Source organism: Chanos chanos, chromosome 2 (genome assembly GCF_902362185.1).
Source record: "Chanos chanos chromosome 2, fChaCha1.1, whole genome shotgun sequence".
NCBI lineage: Eukaryota > Metazoa > Chordata > Actinopteri > Gonorynchiformes > Chanidae > Chanos > Chanos chanos.
In genome coordinates this window covers 38,225,495-38,243,996 of record NC_044496.1, presented here as the reverse complement: position 1 = coordinate 38,243,996, position 18,502 = coordinate 38,225,495, and the positions used below count along the sequence as shown (strand labels likewise).

General features: G+C 43.1%; 1 protein-coding gene across 3 annotated transcripts; it reads right to left on the bottom strand.

Annotated features, from left to right (window-relative positions):
* Positions 1–2,673: 2,673 nt before the first annotated feature.
* pias1b (protein inhibitor of activated STAT, 1b) lies at positions 2,674–18,218 on the bottom strand. Of its 3 annotated transcripts, none has more exons than XM_030794259.1 (14): positions 18,195–18,218; positions 11,361–11,808; positions 8,588–8,672; positions 8,198–8,245; positions 7,698–7,788; positions 7,154–7,288; positions 6,817–6,922; positions 6,308–6,381; positions 5,320–5,480; positions 4,974–5,104; positions 4,324–4,513; positions 3,890–4,035; positions 3,500–3,537; positions 2,674–3,024 (listed from the first exon to the last, which is right to left on the bottom strand). In XM_030794259.1, exons 1-14 carry the CDS (start codon positions 18,216–18,218, stop codon positions 2,707–2,709), a joined length of 1,995 nt encoding a protein of 664 aa, XP_030650119.1. In that variant the 3' UTR covers positions 2,674–2,706. The 3 variants fall into 3 exon arrangements, with proteins under 3 accessions (XP_030650119.1, XP_030650120.1, XP_030650121.1); XM_030794260.1 differs by having other exon boundaries at positions 3,890–4,032; XM_030794261.1 differs by having other exon boundaries at positions 3,890–4,032; positions 4,324–4,498.
* Between the last annotated feature and the right edge of the window lie 284 nt (positions 18,219–18,502).

Below are 18,502 nucleotides of genomic sequence, written 5' to 3'. Positions count from 1 at the left end.
TCCATCCAATTACATCTTGGTAAAAAAAAAAAAAAAATTCTAGCACACCCATTTCAAAGAAAGAGATACTTAATGGTTTGTCCTCCAGTTAAAGTTGGTTCAAGATGAACTGTGTAAGGCGCTAAAGAAAACTATTATCTGGGGGGTCAGAGCAAAGGTTCTTTTAGTCAGTGTTTTGTGATTCTAAGACGTTTTAGGCAGCTACCCTCTCTCAATACAAAATACAAGTTCCCTCAGTAATCTCATATGTCTTAAGATATTTCCTTAAGGCCGTAGTGGTGCCTTGTTACTTTGGCCTAGTGGTTCTCCAAACTGTCCAAAGGGCTCTATTTATTGTGCATATTACGAGGCCCGAGGATATCCACACTCAACTTGCTTTTTTTTTTTTTTTTTTTTTTTAAGATTTAAGTATTTAATTTAATTGTGTTTAATTATATGGTTAACAAAATAGTCAAATCTGAAACATGATGACAGACTATGGTGATGTAAAATAATGCCTTAAGCCTTTGAAGTAGCAACTGACAGAAAGAAGCAACTCAAAGAAGAAGGAAGAAAAGATACTTATTCAACAATGCAAAGCAAAACGTCAGAACTCTTTAAATAAAATCACTTATATAATTATGAAATGAATTTATGCCAACTGTAATGCGTAAATGTCAAAGAAATTGTAAAAATATAGATAAAATAAATAATTTTTTTTGTTTGTTTTCGTCTTCTTTTGAACAAAGCGGGCAGGGGAAGGAGGGGTAGTTGTAGAGCCAGCACAGAGATTTAGTTGCAACTTCACCAGCAAGCACACTTTGCTGAACTCAAAGAGCTAATCAGACGAGCTGTCGCAGATGATTATCTTGGTCAGAGACTCATTAAGTTCTTTAGCATATGGTGATTGCTGCCTGAGCTACACAGACCTTGAGAACAATTAAAAACTGTGTTGCACAGTTATTTCACCTTTGAAAGAGGTTGTATGAGGACACAGTGGGGCAACTATGCCAAATATGATGCATGTCATCAACAACAACAGCAACAACAACAGCAACAACAACAACAGAAAAATAATTTATAACATTTCACACAACCATGTCTCAACCCTTCAATTATAACTGAGCCAATGATGGGAGTTCTGTTGTCATTCATGCATGTTAAACTCAACTCATATTTAGCCAACGTGAATGACAGTAGAGCTAAACAGCACTGATTTGATCGACTATAACAGACTCCGGTTGAAGAATGTGGTGGTTCGTGACGGCCCAGAAGCTGCTGCACTCACCAAATTAAGAGAGGCTGTCTAGCTGTCCTCTTTATCATTCAGTGCTTCCTGCTCCCCGCCGGAGAGGGAGTAAAAACACATGACCGTGTTTTCCAGCGGAGAGCTGAGGTTCACGGAAGTGTTTCCACCAAGCCCAGTGAGCTGCATTAGCCTGTCGACCCCTTTAAAATGAGGCTGATGATGAAAGCGCATAAGGACACTACAAATTAGGATCTCATTTGACAGTCCCTGAAGACATGCTGCAGTGCATTTCTGCACTGTTATTAGTCCCCAGACAGGAAACTCTAATCACTTCTCACAGTGGAGGGAGGGAGGGAAGGAGGGGCGGAGTGAGTGAGAGAGAGAGAGAGAGAGAGAGAGCAGAGCTGTGTCCCCACCACACCATTATTCCCTAACCTGCTCTGTGGGTTTTTCATTCCTGTGGTCTGTCAAGAAAGACATGGCTTTAAAATGCTCTTCTTCTGTTTGAAGCTTTAGGTTAGGATTTTTTTCCTCCCCAATCTGAAGAATCACAATTGTCTTGGAAGTGTAGCATCACAAACCACTTAAGTTTTTAACATCGAAAACTTATTGTAAATCTATACAAAGCACCCTGATACGCCCGTGGATTTGCACAAAGGAAAAAAACAAAAAAACAAAAATGAAACCGACTGTTTGTTTCTACTCCTTCCACTGAATAAGAAGCAAAGCTGGATGATGGTGAATGTGGACCTGGGATAAGACATGAACTCTTTGACTGTCTGTTCAAACACGGCCCATGGCTAGATCCTGTAATGGCATAAGGGAATGCATTCATACAGCAAACATTTCACATAACTTAACAGACTCATAAATTACCTCAACAGACCTTTTCCTTTAAATAAAAAATGTACTGATCCCTCTAAAGCTTTGAACAGTTTTTGAGGGGAAAAGTCCTGTAATGTTGCGAATGGAAAGACAAAAAAAAACAACAGAAGAACCAAAACAGAGATCAGGCAGAAGTTGATTCTGTTATTCTGAGCGACATGATGTTGTCAAGCCGAAGCAAAATGAAGGGGAAAAAAAAGAAAAAAAAACACGAAGTAGAAAAGATACGGAGAGTAAACAAGAGACGACACGTAGAGCTGTGAAAAAATGTCTTCAGTATCCACAGAAAAAATATCAACTGAAGAGCCACTCACTGGCTTGGCAGCGTCCTGTGGTTATATACAAAAGTAAAACTGAAAATAGATTCTCTTTTCTGTACACAGCGTTTTTTTTTTTTCTTCATCCTCTCTTCTTTTGTACAAAAGTCTTTGTTCTTATTTTTTTTTGTCCTCTCCTACGTTTTTTTTTGTTTGTTTGTTTTTTAATCTAAAAATCTTCTCTGAGTGCACTTTTTTTTTGTTTTCCCTCTTTCCTTCCACTGTCCATGTATAAGGGCAAGTCTGTGTTTACAAAGTTCTGGCTCCCCCCGGTGGTCAGTCCAGGGATATGACGTCAGGTATGGAGCCGTATATGACAGAGGCAGCGGCGTCTGCGCTGGATCGCGAGGCGCTGACGTGGGCGTGGCTGTCCCTCAGGCTGCTGGAGGAGACCAGGCTGCTACTGCTCCCGCTGCTGCTCCCTCCGCTGCTGTTGGCTGGGGCCAGCACACTGCTCACTGGGGTCCCCGACTGATCCAGGAACAGCTGGGAGGTGCCGTACGGCATGAAGCGGTTGAGCAGGAGCTCGTGCTCTTCTGATGTGGTCGCGGAGGCTGATGCGGCGGCGGCCGCAGCCATGACCATGTTAAAATGCTGCAGGGAGAGATGGAGACAGACGGGGAGACACTCACATCAAACCGTATCAGCGTGAAATATTTTCTTTAACGTCTTGCCTCCACATAGGAAGTGCTGTCAACACTCTTCTATTTATTTAAACTGTCTCAGGCCCTGTCCCTTTAGCCTTCAGCAGATAAATCATTAGCAGGCACTTTAAGGTTGTTCACTTTGGATCTTAAAATTCACTGGGGTAACAAATCAATCATTCATAAAACTTAGGTTATTAATGAGACCATTAACAGAGATATTTAATTAACTTAGTTTTCCATATTGCCTAAAGACCTAAGAATAAGATGCGTGACCTGAAGGACTTTATCTTACAAGGAGAACAAGCATTCACACTCCACTTTCATTTACACAGATGTTTAAACATGTTTGTTGTTGCTTGTGATCTGTCACACTGTCCTAAGACAGAGTATCAGTGTATTAGAGTAAGGCTTTGAAATCTTACCTGATTGTCTCCTTGTAAAAATGGGAAGTAACCCAAATCTACGGAGATAAAACAAACCGTAAGATTGTTACAAACAGATAAAATGCAGGCTGAAGATACAACCCTAACATTCCTGCCTTCATAACATTGATTCCACACCCACTGCTGTCATGACAACCATAACACAGTTATGGGCAGAGGAGACATGTCATGTGAAAACTGGACTGCCTCCTGTAGTTATCCTGCCTTATCTCGCCTGACTCATAAGGTAGGCGTGTTCATGACTTAAGGAGTTAGTAATGACAGTGCACATGTTAAAAAGGCATTGTGAAAACCACATCCCACACTCCCTCATACAAAATGCTTCACAGGGTCCAGACCACCTCTCTGTCTGTGGTATGAGGACTGTACCTGTCAGGTCGTTTGGCGTGTGGTAATAGTGGGTTCGGTAATCCTGGATGAGGGGTGGGGGCGGGGGGATGTAGCTGGTGTCTACAGCAGGCATGCTGGGGGCACGTGTCACCGGAGAACCCTGATGGTGCAGATTCAACACGCTGCTGTGGAGACAACAGCCATGTTACTTTTCACGCATCACAAAACACCTCTGGGTCTCTACCGATCTGTATAAACCCACCCATCATTGCTTAATCTCAGTTTACTATGATAATTATCGGGATTCTGCTCAATTTTATTATTTTTATTAACATAAGAAAAAATATGCAGCGAAAACCAAGACAAATAATAAAACTCTTTTCTAAAACTCTCTCCTGGACATGTATAACTCATAAGCTTCTTTGCTTGAAGACCTGGGACATTCTCTCTTTTTAATTCTCTCTCGGCCTTACCCTTTGCTGACGGGTGGAGAGGTCGGGGAGAGAGACGGACAGCTTCTCTTGGCGGGCGGCTGCTCGTCGTTCTCATCCTCTGAGGAGCTGTCCAACGTCAGGTCGATGATCTCCACCTTCTTACTGTTACTGCCGCCGCCCGACTGAGACGAGCTGTTTCTGTGCTCAGACGAGACTGGCCGACAGGACCCTTCAAAACGCAGGCGAAATAAACACACACATCTCTGCTTGCTGAAATAATACGCTTGTGTATTTAAATATTTTTATTTAGCACAACATCAATTGGACAGCTACAGAGATTTTTTTAGATTTTTTTGTCACATGGTTTTAAATGTAGGTTAATGCTTTTAAAAAAAATAGACTCTAAAAAAATTAGCACAGCCAAAAACAAGCTCGGTGTAATTACACGGTTTGTGCAGCAGAGGGCAGAGACAGGTCTTATACAGACACATCTGTTGTAGAGAAAAAGTTTGAGTGAACACTAGAGTGGAATATAGGCTTTCTATGTCAGAACCGTGTGACTTTTAAATACGAAACAAACTGAGATTATATATCTCCACTGATGATGCCAGGTGCCTCTCACTATGTTAAAGATCTTAGTAAATGTAGTTGTCACTCACTGCAAGCGATATAAAATTGCCCTGTCTTACCGTCTAGTCCATTTGAAGAGGCAGAGACCTCTTGTACCACCTTCTTAGACCTCATAGGTGCCCAGTTGCCATCCTCTTTAAACTGGATTTCATCACAGTCCACACAGCTGCTCAGAATCTCCATAAACAACCTGCAATGCACACACACAGATGCACACACGTGCACACACGCAGGACAATACAGCAGTTTTCAGCGGGTGCTCGAAAGTCCCTCCAAATACACCTTCTAGAAAATATCGAAAATGTTCCAGCAAAATGCACTGTACTGAGACAAGGAGGGGAAAAAAGAGAGACAGGGCTCAGATGACATGTCCAGTCACAGGTGTGAGGAGATGGTGGCACTGACCCGTCAATGATGAGGTGCTCGTAAGGGGCCTTTTTGTCACAGACGGGACACACCCAGGTGGGCTTCTTTTCATTCATTTGGATATAGAGTGTAGCATCAAAGCACTGCAGGTGTGAACAGGTCAGCGCTCTGCACGGAACCATCAGCCGCATCTTACCCAGCTGCCATTCCACACACAGAGAGGGGGGGAGAGGGAGAGAGAGAGAGAGAGAGAGAAAGAGAAAGAGAGAGAGAGAGAGGGAGAAGGAGAGAGACAGAGAGAGAGAGAGAGAGAAGGGGGAGAGAGAGAGGGAGAAGGGGGGAGAGAAAGAGAGAGAGAGAGAAGGAGAAGGGGAGAGAGAAAGAGAGGGGGGATTCAGAGCATTACTCATTGTGTATATTTTAGAATGTAACCTTCAGTGAAAGAACAGAGAAATAAATCCAAACAGAGGCCTGCGCAGTCCTCTTTGTGTGTGTGTGTGCATGTGTGTGCGTACACGCATGAGTCCAGAGCAGATTACTGTGCTGTGTTATCCAACCAGCGAAATATGACACCATGTAAACACTGCTCTGAGAGGGAGTGAGGCTGACTCCAGATGAGAGGCCTACACAGGGGATGTGTGACTTAACAGGCTCTGAGGAACAAACCAGAATACCAGAGCCCAGTGGCACTGGTTTATGACAGAATTGTCCCAGAGCAGGGGAGGAGAGTGTACAGTGTTTTGGTAAAGTGTCAGATTCCTAAACCCACGTGAAACCAGCCAAGGAGAAAACTAGTCCTCCGCAGTTAAAGGCCAGCCTCTGTATAATCCAACACACCTTTTTAATCGACAAGAAAAAAAAATCACTAAAAAATAAAGGAAATAACAACACTACAACATAACAGTCATTCTTACTCAGGCCATGTAATGACATTTATGGTGATTTGACTGAATCAGGGAGCTGTCACAGGTCTGAACAGACACACACACACATACACACTTACAAACATACATGCACACACACATACCGGGCAGAGCAGGGACACACGCAGACTGGTGGTGGCAATCTCGCTGTCTGGGTCAGCTGTTAGCTTCTCTTTGACTGTTCAGAGAGAAGAAGAAACAGATAACTCATCAGCATGATCAAACACACTGTGCTGAAGGACTAGCCCAGTTCTTCCAAAAGCTCATGATTCTGTGGTGACGTGTCAGAAAAAATCATCTAGATATAAGTGAAACAAAGTCTTAAAAGCCTGGCATTGAGGCTATGAACTGACTGCTTGTCCACATTAGACTGTAATGGGCTACAGAGTACAGCCTCCAACTGTGTCGATGGTACATGATTAACCTTTATACTGAAGATAAAAAAAAAAGATATCAAAGACCCCCCAAAAAAAAGCAGAAAAAAGGAAAGTCAAAGGAGGGCAGGAGATCAGAAGCTGTTCCTCCTGCTGGACATGTGTGTGTGGCTTTTCCTCCTGCTGGAGCGTGTGTGTGTGTGTGTGTGTGTGTGTGTGTGTGAGTGAGGAGCACTCACTGAGAGCCCTGGAGTGGTCTGGATTCCTGATGCCTTTGGCTCGCAGCCTCTGCAGTAGCACTGACGACGACTGCTGTCGCACCAGGTACACTGCCATAGAGTAACTCTACAGAAACACACACACAGGCAGCTTTGGGTCAGAGTGCCGACTATAAATAACACAGGTAGAGGAATCATAAGAATAATGAAGCTTTATTTAACTTAGGGGTCAGGGAGTGCATTGTGTCAGGATTTTCTTTTTAATCGTAATGTGAGTGGATATGAACACAAACTGATTGAGTATGAGAAATTGATTTCCCTTTGAATTAAGAAATGAACAAGCGGAGCTCACTCTCACCCGTCCGATTTCCGACGTCCACGACACCACGATGGTGTTGGGAACTGTGGTGGATAACCTGACCAGAGAGGTAATGTTGATAGGTCTGCTTGGACGCTTTGGCTCCACTCCGTTTTTGGTTGGAGGAAGGTAGCCCTGGAGACACATAAAGAGAGACATTTGACAACTGCTACCCAACAAAAGCCATAAATCATCAGCAAAATATGCAATATGTATAACACAAGTAATTCATACGCCTCACTATCACTATATAGACCCAAGACACAGAGTACTAAACTATGACAAGAGTTAGTCATGGTAACTACACAGTGACTCATTTCTGATCGTTGAGTATGGTTACGCACACAGCTAAATGATACATCACTCCTTGGTTCTTTATCCACTGTGAACCATTTTTTTTAAAACCACTGGCACAACATGAAACACCAGAGATTTGTTCATTTCATTATAGCCACGTCCCAGAGGACAAAGGACGGCTTTAATCAGACCAGCATCCTTTCCTCGGGCTCTCTCAACCCTGTAAAGTCACTGGAGGTAAACTCACCGGCAGGTTGCAGGGCTTCCCGTTCACTTTCACACACAGGTTGGGTGGGAAATGGTCTTCCTGAGGACAGCTGGTCTCTGATAAACAGAACCTAAAGGGAAGGAGGAGAGCAAACTGTCCGTCATTAGGCTGGGATTCGAGAGGAATGCGTGGGAAAGATTCTTTTATCGCCCTCCTTCAAAACCCAGACTGAAAAGGAAAGGAAAGGAGACGGCTTCTGGGATGAAGGCTTAGAGAACCCAAACAGTCAAACATCTGGGCAGGAGGACAAAACATCAAACATCACTAGCTTTCAAAAAACGGATTGGCATGTTCTGTTCTCAAGAAGAGCTGACATTCTGCAAAGTTAAAACAAACAAACAAAAGTTACGTGGGTAATTTGAGGGGGGGGGGGCATTTTGTAAAATACCACAACGAGCAGCACGTGAACAGCTGTAAGGAACACAATATAAAGTGTGGTATCTTTACACTGTCAGACGTGTCTGGACAAGTTCTCATACCTTAGCTGAACCTGCACTGAAAAGTCACACTTGGTCCCAGAGATGTCCCTGTGGAAACAGGAAGGGGTGGGGGAGGGTTTGACAGAGTGAATGAGTGTGTGAGTCACGGCATGCGTTATAACCTATGTCGTATTTATAGGACATGTATGGACAAAGCCAATGCTACCGTGGCAACTACAGTTTTCCCAGAATTACCACTTCATTTTCAGCAGACAGCAAAGTCAAGGGGACTTAAGTTTCATAACTTCATTTTTTTATGGAAAACTCTCTCAGACCTACAGGAAAATGCGGCTATTTCATATCACACTGATTGTACCGATCAGACAAAAAGGTTTGGATATTGTAAATGTGTGACCTCTGACCTTATCACTGTTCCCCAGTCATACTCACATTGAGCTGCTGATCTGTTGTACTTGCTGAGGTGTCAGTGCAAATGCAAAACAAGTCTCCTGAAACCTCTGATTGTTGTCTGAAGCTGAAAAAGAAAAAAAAAAAGAACACACACACACACATCAGTATATTTCTCCAGAAAAGCCATCAACCATGACTATCTGTCTGATGCCTACACAGTTGGCCAAAGATAAAACATACAGATAGTTCTAATGGAAAGTGGCACTCTGTGGGAGGACGTTACTGATCTAATACTTTGCAGTAAGGCACGTCACTATCCGCAGAATCAGCGCAGAATCTGAAATGTGTGGTGGAAGGAAAATGAAAATAGACACAACGCACACCTGCCCACTTCTTCCTTTGGAAAACAAAAAAAGAAAGAAAAGAAAGAAAGGCAACATCACCTTCACTAAATAAGACATTCTAGATCCTGGAATATGAGTTTAAACACTCATGCTTTCTGATCCTAGCCAAACTGTACAACAGGTCCAAAAATAACCCAGGCTTATGCAATCCAATCTCCTTAAATGAGGGCTGGTCTACTAGAGTGAAACAGAGAGATAAAAAAAAAGTGGTCTATCTGCTGTGAGGCACTAACTCAACAGGCAGAACATTCATCACTGCAGCTTAAACCTCTCACAGGATGATAAACACCCCCCCCCCCAAATATCACAGAGGAACCAGCCAAAATGAGGGCCAGGCCTCCACACCTTTCCTTCAGAGTTACCACCCCTGAGTTGTAGAGTGAAATGGTCTACTGATATTTTTAAAAAAGTAAGAAAGTTTTAACAGGGGGAGTCAATTGGTGAGTGACAATATAATTGCTTTTAGCTTATGAGAGTACTCAACACCAATCATCTAAAATACTCACTTGGCTCTCACTCCCTCGTACTCTCCCTCTCTCTCTTTCTCTCTCTCATTAACATAGATTATGACTCCACTAACATTTTCATCTTTGAGGAAGTCCATCTCTGCTTGGCTGGTTCACTGCATTTCTCAATGAGATCAATACCGAGAGACGACGGCTTCACCTAATGTCGAGCGGTTGAAAAAACGGCAATGATGTGACCCAGGTCTTGTCTTGCACTTTGACTCACTCAGTACGTGTGAAACATAAAACGGAAGCAATGAAGCAGGAGGCTCTGCAACTCCCACGTGCATGCTGTACTTAGCTATGGTTATAAAGAACAGACTACAACAACAGTGACGCACTTTCAAATATTAACAACACAATAAAACAAACAAGAAAAGTCTTTGCTTTATTAGGCTAGGCGTTTCACCCCCAGAGATTAGAAACATGGATTTGATTGAGAAAAGACTCCAGAGATGCCCTGCAGGTAGTCCACTCTCAGAAATAAAACAAAGTAATGAAAGTGTAACTATTTAGGCTTGAAGCAAACAATGGGAGTATACAATGAGGGTCAGACAGAAGACACGAGACACGGTACTTTGCATGGGCGATAATGATGATTCAAAGACAGACGTGACGCATCTTTTCCACTGACATTCCTTCCATATCCTTAGCGCCACATCTAAATATAGCGCAGCCATATCCGACGTAATAAGCCATAAATCACATCACATGACGAGGACTTTGATGACAGCCAGTGGTTTCTAAATCCAATCACACAGGCCTACTGCCCATTAGGTCTGTATACTGTACAAGTCGATTAATTATAGCGAGTACAGCTGGACAGAATTGGTCTAATCAGACTGCTGGTGTCTGAGGAAAACACAGAGAGAGAGAGAGAGAGAGAGAGAGAGAGAGAGAGAGAGAGAGAGAGAGAGAGAGAGAGAGAGAGAGCAAGCGAGAGAGAAAGAGAAAAAGAGAGAGAGAAGGAGAAAAAGAGAGTGAGAAAGAGAGAAGGATAGAGAGTGAGAGAGAGGGACAAAAAAAGGGGGGGGGGGGGAGAGAGAGAGAGAGTGAGAGATAGAGCTGAGAAAAACAGCAGAGCAGTGACTTCTCAGTGGCTGGATTTGGGAGACACCAGGGCTGTATGGTGTTTTGTATTTTTATAGTCACTACAATATGAATTTCCATGGTAACTACATAGCAAAGGGCTGCAAATCAGAATGGCCAGGACTGATAAAACCCGGAAAGCCGACGGAGAGGCATAAAGAAGAGGAAAAGTCCTACTCTAGCATTACCCTTACTCAAATCCAGTCAGTCCTGAAGAAACAACCCAGACTCAGACCCAGAGTCTGCAGGTGGAACTGCAGCAGAAAGTTTGGTTCTGAAAAAAGGGGAGGTACATCCGTCATGTGGCAACACTTCAGAAACAGAAGGGACGACCACTCACGTGAGCAAGCTTTGAGAAAAATGTGTTGAGCTGTATTGAATACTAAAAAGAGGGGTACAACAAAGCTGTACCATCATTTAAAACACAACCAAACATAATCTCTTCAATCTCAGGGTCTACACCTGCAACACGCCCAGTCAGAGCCACACTGAAACCATACACTATAATCTTAAGTCTTATTGCATCTCATATTGCCAATGCAACCTCCTACAAGTTTACAGCTCATTGCATTTTTTCTCCAAATCTAGCAGCCCAAGAAAACACTGATTTGCTGGTCACATAGTGAATGATGTGTGAAGAGACAACACACAGAGACCAGTGAATGGTGCATGGAGAGGCCAAGCACAGAGGCCAGTGAACAGTGCATGGAGAGGCCAAGCACAGAGGCCAGTGAATAGTGCATGGAGAGGCCAAGCACAGAGACCAGTGAATGGTGCATGGAGAGTCCAAGCACAGAGACCTGGATCACTCACCCAGACTGGTGGGCTTGATGAGCTCGTCCAGTACGTCGTAGAAGGGCAGCCGCTGGAGCTTGACGTCGGGATGGACAGGGTGCAGGGCGCTGGACAGGTGTGGCAGTCCCAGTTCGTGTTTCGGTCCGAGCAGGGAGACGGGCAGCAGGGGCGAAGGGGTGCCGTGCCCGTCGAAGCCCAGCTGGGTCAGACCGGCCGGGAGGCCACCTGGACCCCCGCCGGATGTGGAGTGTACCCCGGGCAGGGTGAGGTCCGCCGAGGACACCATTTTGGTGGGGAAGCGGCGACGGTAGAGTTCTTTGATCTTCATCTGGACGGCAGGGCTGCAGCCGGCCTTCAGCAGGAGGAGTGCTTTGCTCAACAGTTCGTGTTTACGTCCGTGTTTGTTGCGTCCCGCGTATCCCAGGAGTACTTGAAGCTCCGAGACACGAAGGCTCATCACCATTTGCTGTTTGATAGACCACAGAGTAGAGGGGGAGAAGACATATGATTCTTCACATCATTAGGGAGAGACATTGAACCCAGATACAAATAAAAATACTGAGCTTAAATTTAGAGATATAGAAAAAAAATGGAATATTTCACTAATTTCATTTCATACTTGACCCATTAAAAATGCAGGATCTGTGCAAATTACCTCATACATGTATTACATATTTATTTAGATACAGTCCGACACAGAGATCTCTTCACACAGGCCTGGGTCTGCAGTTGAATGGGTGGAACATAATAACACAGTTGAACTTATTCAGATTAAGTCAAGCCCTGCAGACATCAGCAATTATCTCTGTGCGCTAACAGCCACCTCCACAACTGATGCTGATCCAGCACCCTGATTCACTGATAAGAGTTGCTTAAGCGTTGGGTAATTAGCATGTGATAACTGGATTTGAGAACTTTCTATTTTCATCGCTTTAAAGTTTTAAGTTTACATAACAGCACTTGTCTCATTTGTGTGTTGATATCACTTGTAAGCTATAGGCTACAGATTGTGTTATGTAATTGTTCCCAGACGACCAAATTACTCCTTTTTTTCCCCTATGTCTGTTGGGCGAGAGACAAGACTCCAGATTGTTCGTCAAGAGCTGGTGTAGGTTGTTTATGGTCTATGTTTGTATTGAGTCAGCATGACAAACATGTATGAGTCAGCGAAAAATAATCATTTCCTCCAACCACGGTCACAGAATGGAAAGAAAGTCGGACTTATTTGTGAGCCGCGGGGTTTTCTTCGGATGACGCCCCGACAGAATGCTGATGAGCTGAAGAAATGACACTACAGATGACTTTTTTCAGAGTCTGTTCGCCTGTTTGTGCGGCCGGGCTCATCTGTCCACAATCCTCTACTGCTGCCTTCACCGTGAACCCTCTCCACATTCTCATACTATTGTTTTAAGATGAAGTTTCATACGTCCGTTCTTCAGAAGTCGCTTTGTTTTGGAGCCTCAAGGAGGCTTGTGTTGGTTGGTACCCAACATTTGGTTTCCATTACATTCTATAGCCCAGAGGAGAAGGCAGAGAGAGGGTGAGAGATTTTTTTAGATTTTTTGGTGGGGGGGGGGGGGGGGGTGTCTGGCCCACGCCTGGACTAACAAGCTTTCCAAACAAAAGCGTTGGAGCACAGCTCCAGGGAAAACACGAGAACCGCAGACAAGAGCGGCTCACATTGCTCTATCAATACGAAAACTTTTAACCTCACACGGCAAAAGCAAATTCCCATATTCAAATCATCAGACCGCCAGAAAGACAGTGAGCTTTGGTGGTGTATATATTCTCTACACACCGGTGCAATGCTCCTTCTCAGATCAATAAACGATGAGCAAACTCAAAACTGTGCACTTCCTGCTCTCCTTCACACTGCAGGCTTCTACCAGCATACATGCCACAGAATACGTCACATTACCATACATACAGTAAAGAAGTTTACCTGCTACAGTCTCGGGAATGGCACATTTAAAAAGGAAGAGAGAGGTGTTTTTTTTTTTCTTTAAATAAATCACTGCCCTAGTGGCCAGTATATGTCAGGAAATGTGTGTGATGACTAAACCGACACACTTTCACTGACTGCCTACTGCACTCCTTTTTTCTTTTCTTTTTTTAACTACTGTGCTTTTCTATCCATACAGTTTTCAGTTACCTCACTCAAAGGAACACATGTGTGCAGCTGTGTCTGAATAGGACACAGAGGACGGGGAGGAGAGGATGGATGACATCTTATCACGCTAACATGGCTACAGGTACAGGGGGGTTATGATGTAGCCTAACTTCCATGCCTCAATCTCTGGCTAAGTTTATTAACCATCAATATTTATTAACATGAAGAGAAAAAAAACGTTACTTTACCACAACTGATGTAGAAATACGTTTAGAGCCTACCATCCAAGCCAATCATTAAGTTCTTGGGGTGACGTGTGGTGTGGTCTCCTAGACAACGAGACTGTATCATTGCGGTCCAGGCCAGCTGAAACACACCTAAATGGCTTCAGGGTTCACTGACAGGCTGAGTCAGGTGTACTTCTGCTGGAACCAGGAAGAGTGTTTGTGTGGAAATCCCCAGTCTTCAATTGGGAAACACTATCTGCAGTCACCAAAGTCAGCTGTCACAGAGCTGGGCAGATACACACGCATTGTGAGTACTCTAGGAGACCACAATGCAACTCAACCAAACACCACATCTGATAAAGTTAGAGACAACATCACTTGGTTGAAGCAGCTCTGGTAGTTCCTTCAAATATCAGTAAAGTTGTCTGTTTACGTCAGCCTTGGGCATCTTTTCAAATGTGTCATTTATCAAAGAGAACATTGCAAATAATACACTTAAGACAAGACCCCAAGGCTTTGTAATTAGTACAGGTTGTCTTGACCCTTACTGCAATTGCAATATTTGTGTTAAAAATATGAGACTGGTTAACAGCTTTCATTTCTCCAACATCAAGTGCCAATCTATAACTACAAACTCCAAGCCAAACTTGGTCAGCAGCCTGACAATTTGACATGATATTTGATGAAGACCAAAACAAATGCTTTTTGCATTACATGTAAACATACAGTGGGGGAAGCAACACATAGTATTTTAACATGAAAAACCCAACACATCACCTGAAAACCCATCACCACAGAAAGGTAAAGCCACACTTACCCTGCAAGCAACACTGACAGGAGATCAGAAATCTCAGACTGACAGCTAAAGGAATGATGGATAAACTGACCGGCTTCATAATGCCTGTCACACTGCCATTTCTAAGAAGGATTACAGTGACTGACACCACATGTCAAAGCGCACCATGTTATCCCAACTGACGACTCTAAGAAACCTGCATTACAACTGAAGCACCAAAAACATTAGCAGCAGATCCCTCAAGTCCTGTAAGTTACGAGGTGGAGCCGCCGTAGATCGGACTTGTCCGTCCAGCACATCCTACAGATGCTCAATCGGATTGAGATCCGGAGAATTTGGAGGCCAGGGCAACACCTCGAACACTTCATCATGTTCCTCAAACCATTTCCGAACCACGTGTGCAGTGAGGCAGGGTACATTATCCTGCTGAAAGAGGCCACTACCATCAGGGAACACCATTGCCATGAACAGGACTTGAAGGATCTGCTGCTAATGTTTTGGTGCCAGATACCACAGGAAACCTTATGGGGTCTTGTAGAGTCCATGTCTTGGCGGGTCAGACAGCATATTAGGCAGGTGGTCATAATGTTTTGGCTCATCAGTGTATATACCCTTTGAAAGTAAAACTTTGTTGCTGCATTAGACTAAGCTTGATATTAAACAGTCTTCAGTGTGTCAACCCTCAGTTTTGACTTTGCATCAGCCAATCCAGGTGACAGAAAAACCAGCAATCATTAACAACTTAAAAATCTAAAATTTAAGATTGGCCCCTGACAAGAATCTATGCTGGATTCTATCAACATCATTTCCTCAGCACACACACACATCTCAAACACAAATTCCATAGCTTTCATTCAGCTGTTTTAAGTACTCCAATTGAACAACAAAAACGCAGAGCCCACATAAACACTGGATTGCCTCTGGACAGGAAAAAAGCTCTAACATTCAACCAAGCCAACAAAACATTACATTGTGCACTTTCAGCTTAGACGGAGAAAGCACTCAGGAATTCCACAGCACTACTTCCAGAGAGAGATCAAAGCAGGACAACTGAGTAGGCATGCTACACAAAAAAAACAGGCCTACACTCCCCTCTCTTTGAGCTACCAAGAGATGGATTAATGAATGGATTCACAAAACTCATATCCTATACTAGCCTGTCCAAGAGATGAACTGAAAACGCTGCACTTGACCCGCTCTGTTCCATAATACGAGGCCCTGGAGAACAGTAAGTTTTAGACAATAAAATTACTAATGGAATCTTAAAGGATCCCAAAACAGTTTGCATCTTGGTTATAGTGTGAAGCACTTAAAGACACCACGAAGTTTGTTTTGCCGACATCCTTTTGTGAGGAGATGAGAGTGTGATGCTTCCTCTCTGAGCAAAACCACAACCACTGAACTGCTTCACACACACACACACACACACACACACACACACACACACACACACAGAATGACTGATCAGCTGTGTGACACTTCTGTTCTTGTGGTTTGAAAATTTATATGAAGTGGCTACAATCTGATATGTTTTTAAATACTGATGAGATAGCCCTGAGCTCTCCAATGACAACAATACCAGGAGACTGGGCTGCACATCAGAGTGAAAAGAGACTCTGTTTCTTATGTTAAGTCACAAACACAGTGACCCCTCCGTAACATTATCCAGTGTTTTTCCATCTGACAGCTGCCTTAATAAAGAATGAATGACACGGAGAAACACATTACATTTCATTTTATGTCATTCTACTGAACTATCCCCTAGTTATCTCCTACTTTTAAATTTCAGTCTCTGAGTCCTTATTGATGTAGTGTAGCTTTTGCCCATAGCAAACAGTCTTAAGAGGCTTCCTGAGTACCATATGCATCACCACACATTTATGTTAAATTTATTATGTGTATTTCGTTTGCGGCAAAAGCCTAAAGCCAGATATGTATTTTCACCATCAGCCCTGGTCTTTCAGCCTTAACACTCGCAATCAGCCATAACCTGCTCACAAGTTAAAGCTGTATGTGTCTTTTGGAACATTTAAAAAAAATAAATACACAAACTGGTCCATTCAAGCCTAACAAGCTGATGGAGCCAAGACTTGATTCTGCCACCATACAAGAGACGCAAGCACTGATCATTAAATGGAATATACATAATGCTCTAAAATACTACAGAAAAAAAGCAAAACCAACCAATACTGAATTTGCGGGGTTGCGACATGAGATAAGATGTAATGTAACTCGAGGCATCCTCATGATGTGAACGACAGTCCTTTGTGTCTAAAGGATCCAGGGCACAAGCCTACTGATATGTACACAACACAAGTTTGACGTTACGTGTAGCAGATGTACAATTGGTTTCTGAGATTTTCATAGACGGCGGCATTCCTGCGGATGCAGTAGTCAGCAAACAATGTAGCATAATAATCTGACATGCATTAGTTTCAACAAAAATGACTACGCGTGGCACAGCCAATCAAAACTCTGCAACATATAAATCAGTGGCTTGCCGGGTACAGGAGTCGGAATTGTCAGAAGTATCTTGACGTTAGCTAGTTAGCCAGTTAGCTAATGCGCTACACACATAATCACTTCCTTAGTATCTTATGGACAACATGGTATAGCACGCAGTCGCCACCATAAAACAAAATTACCTTGACCTTGACATCACAGCATGAAAAAAATAAAAATAAAACAAGGAATCACTGACAGTACGTCTTGGTTGAGTTACTATCAAGGTTAGACAACAAACTTGAACAGGGCTCATACATATATTGACAGACGAAACTTCAAAATGTTTCGATCCGTTTTCCGAAACATTTGATGAACTTTGACTAATTTTGTTCAGAAACTGTACATTATCATGCGTTAAAAAAGAAAATGTGAAACCATATGGAAGAATTAAGAGACAGAGTTACCTAAATGAACAAAACATCGGAGTTTAATCCATTTAGGCACAGACTAAGCGGAAGGGCAACATCAAAAGTCTAATAAATTAAAAGGTGCACTTAATTGCTTCTTCAGTTACGACTGGTCGTTACGGATATGGTTGCAGCAGCCACATTTTAAAGCCAAGAAATATTAACATTGACTTCGCACATGAATTACTACCGCGAAGAGAGTACATAATGATTAGACGGGTTTTCGCGGCTTCATACAATCCTTTCCGATACTAATTGTTATCCAGAAAACTTTCCAAGGCCAAAAACACCTTTCCAACATTCCACTACTTTTCCAGGATTTTCATGACCGTAGGAATCCTACTAGAAGCTTCTCAGACTGGTTACATAGTTAGCATAGTAGCCTGCTAGCCGGCTGTATGGTTTAACAGCCTACGCACCACCCAACACACTCACTAGTACACTCTTCTCTCTTATACATGATCCATGGCGTTAAGCTATACTGTAGATTTAATATTAAAGAGGTCAATCACGCTTAAAGAAAGATGCTGAAAAGTAGAGACAGGTAACTCAAGATTTGAGGAAGTATGTAGATTAGGCTGACTGGTTAGCTCGCTAGCTAATAGTTTACCCAGCCAAGTCTCACCATCACAACAATAACAACGTTCTGCCATATTATCACTGCAACTACTACTATTGTACTTCTGAAGCAACTCCAATGTGTTAGTTCGTCGAACTAAATCCTTTCAACAACACATCTTTCGTAGTTAAGGAGAATATTTTATAATAAGATTGCATCAACAGAAAAAATTACGGGCTGCGCTTTACCTTCAGTTCCGCACTCTCCGCCATCTTGTTTCATCTTGGCGCACGCGTGATCAACCCCCCTCCCTGCACGTGAAAGGGCCGCTAGCTCTGTGCTAACATCTTGTTGCAGATTCAAATGTAGCGCCCTTAGGATCTGATTAACACGTTCGTCTTTATTTTACGAAAGCAGTATAAAAGAACATTTTTCTGGCAGTCGTTCAAGGGGAACGAGAATGGCTTTCACGACACGCCAGAGGCTATGTATCCTTGCGCCTTACAAGTGTGCCAGCACTTGGATATGATAGAATAAAATACAACATTTCTATTAT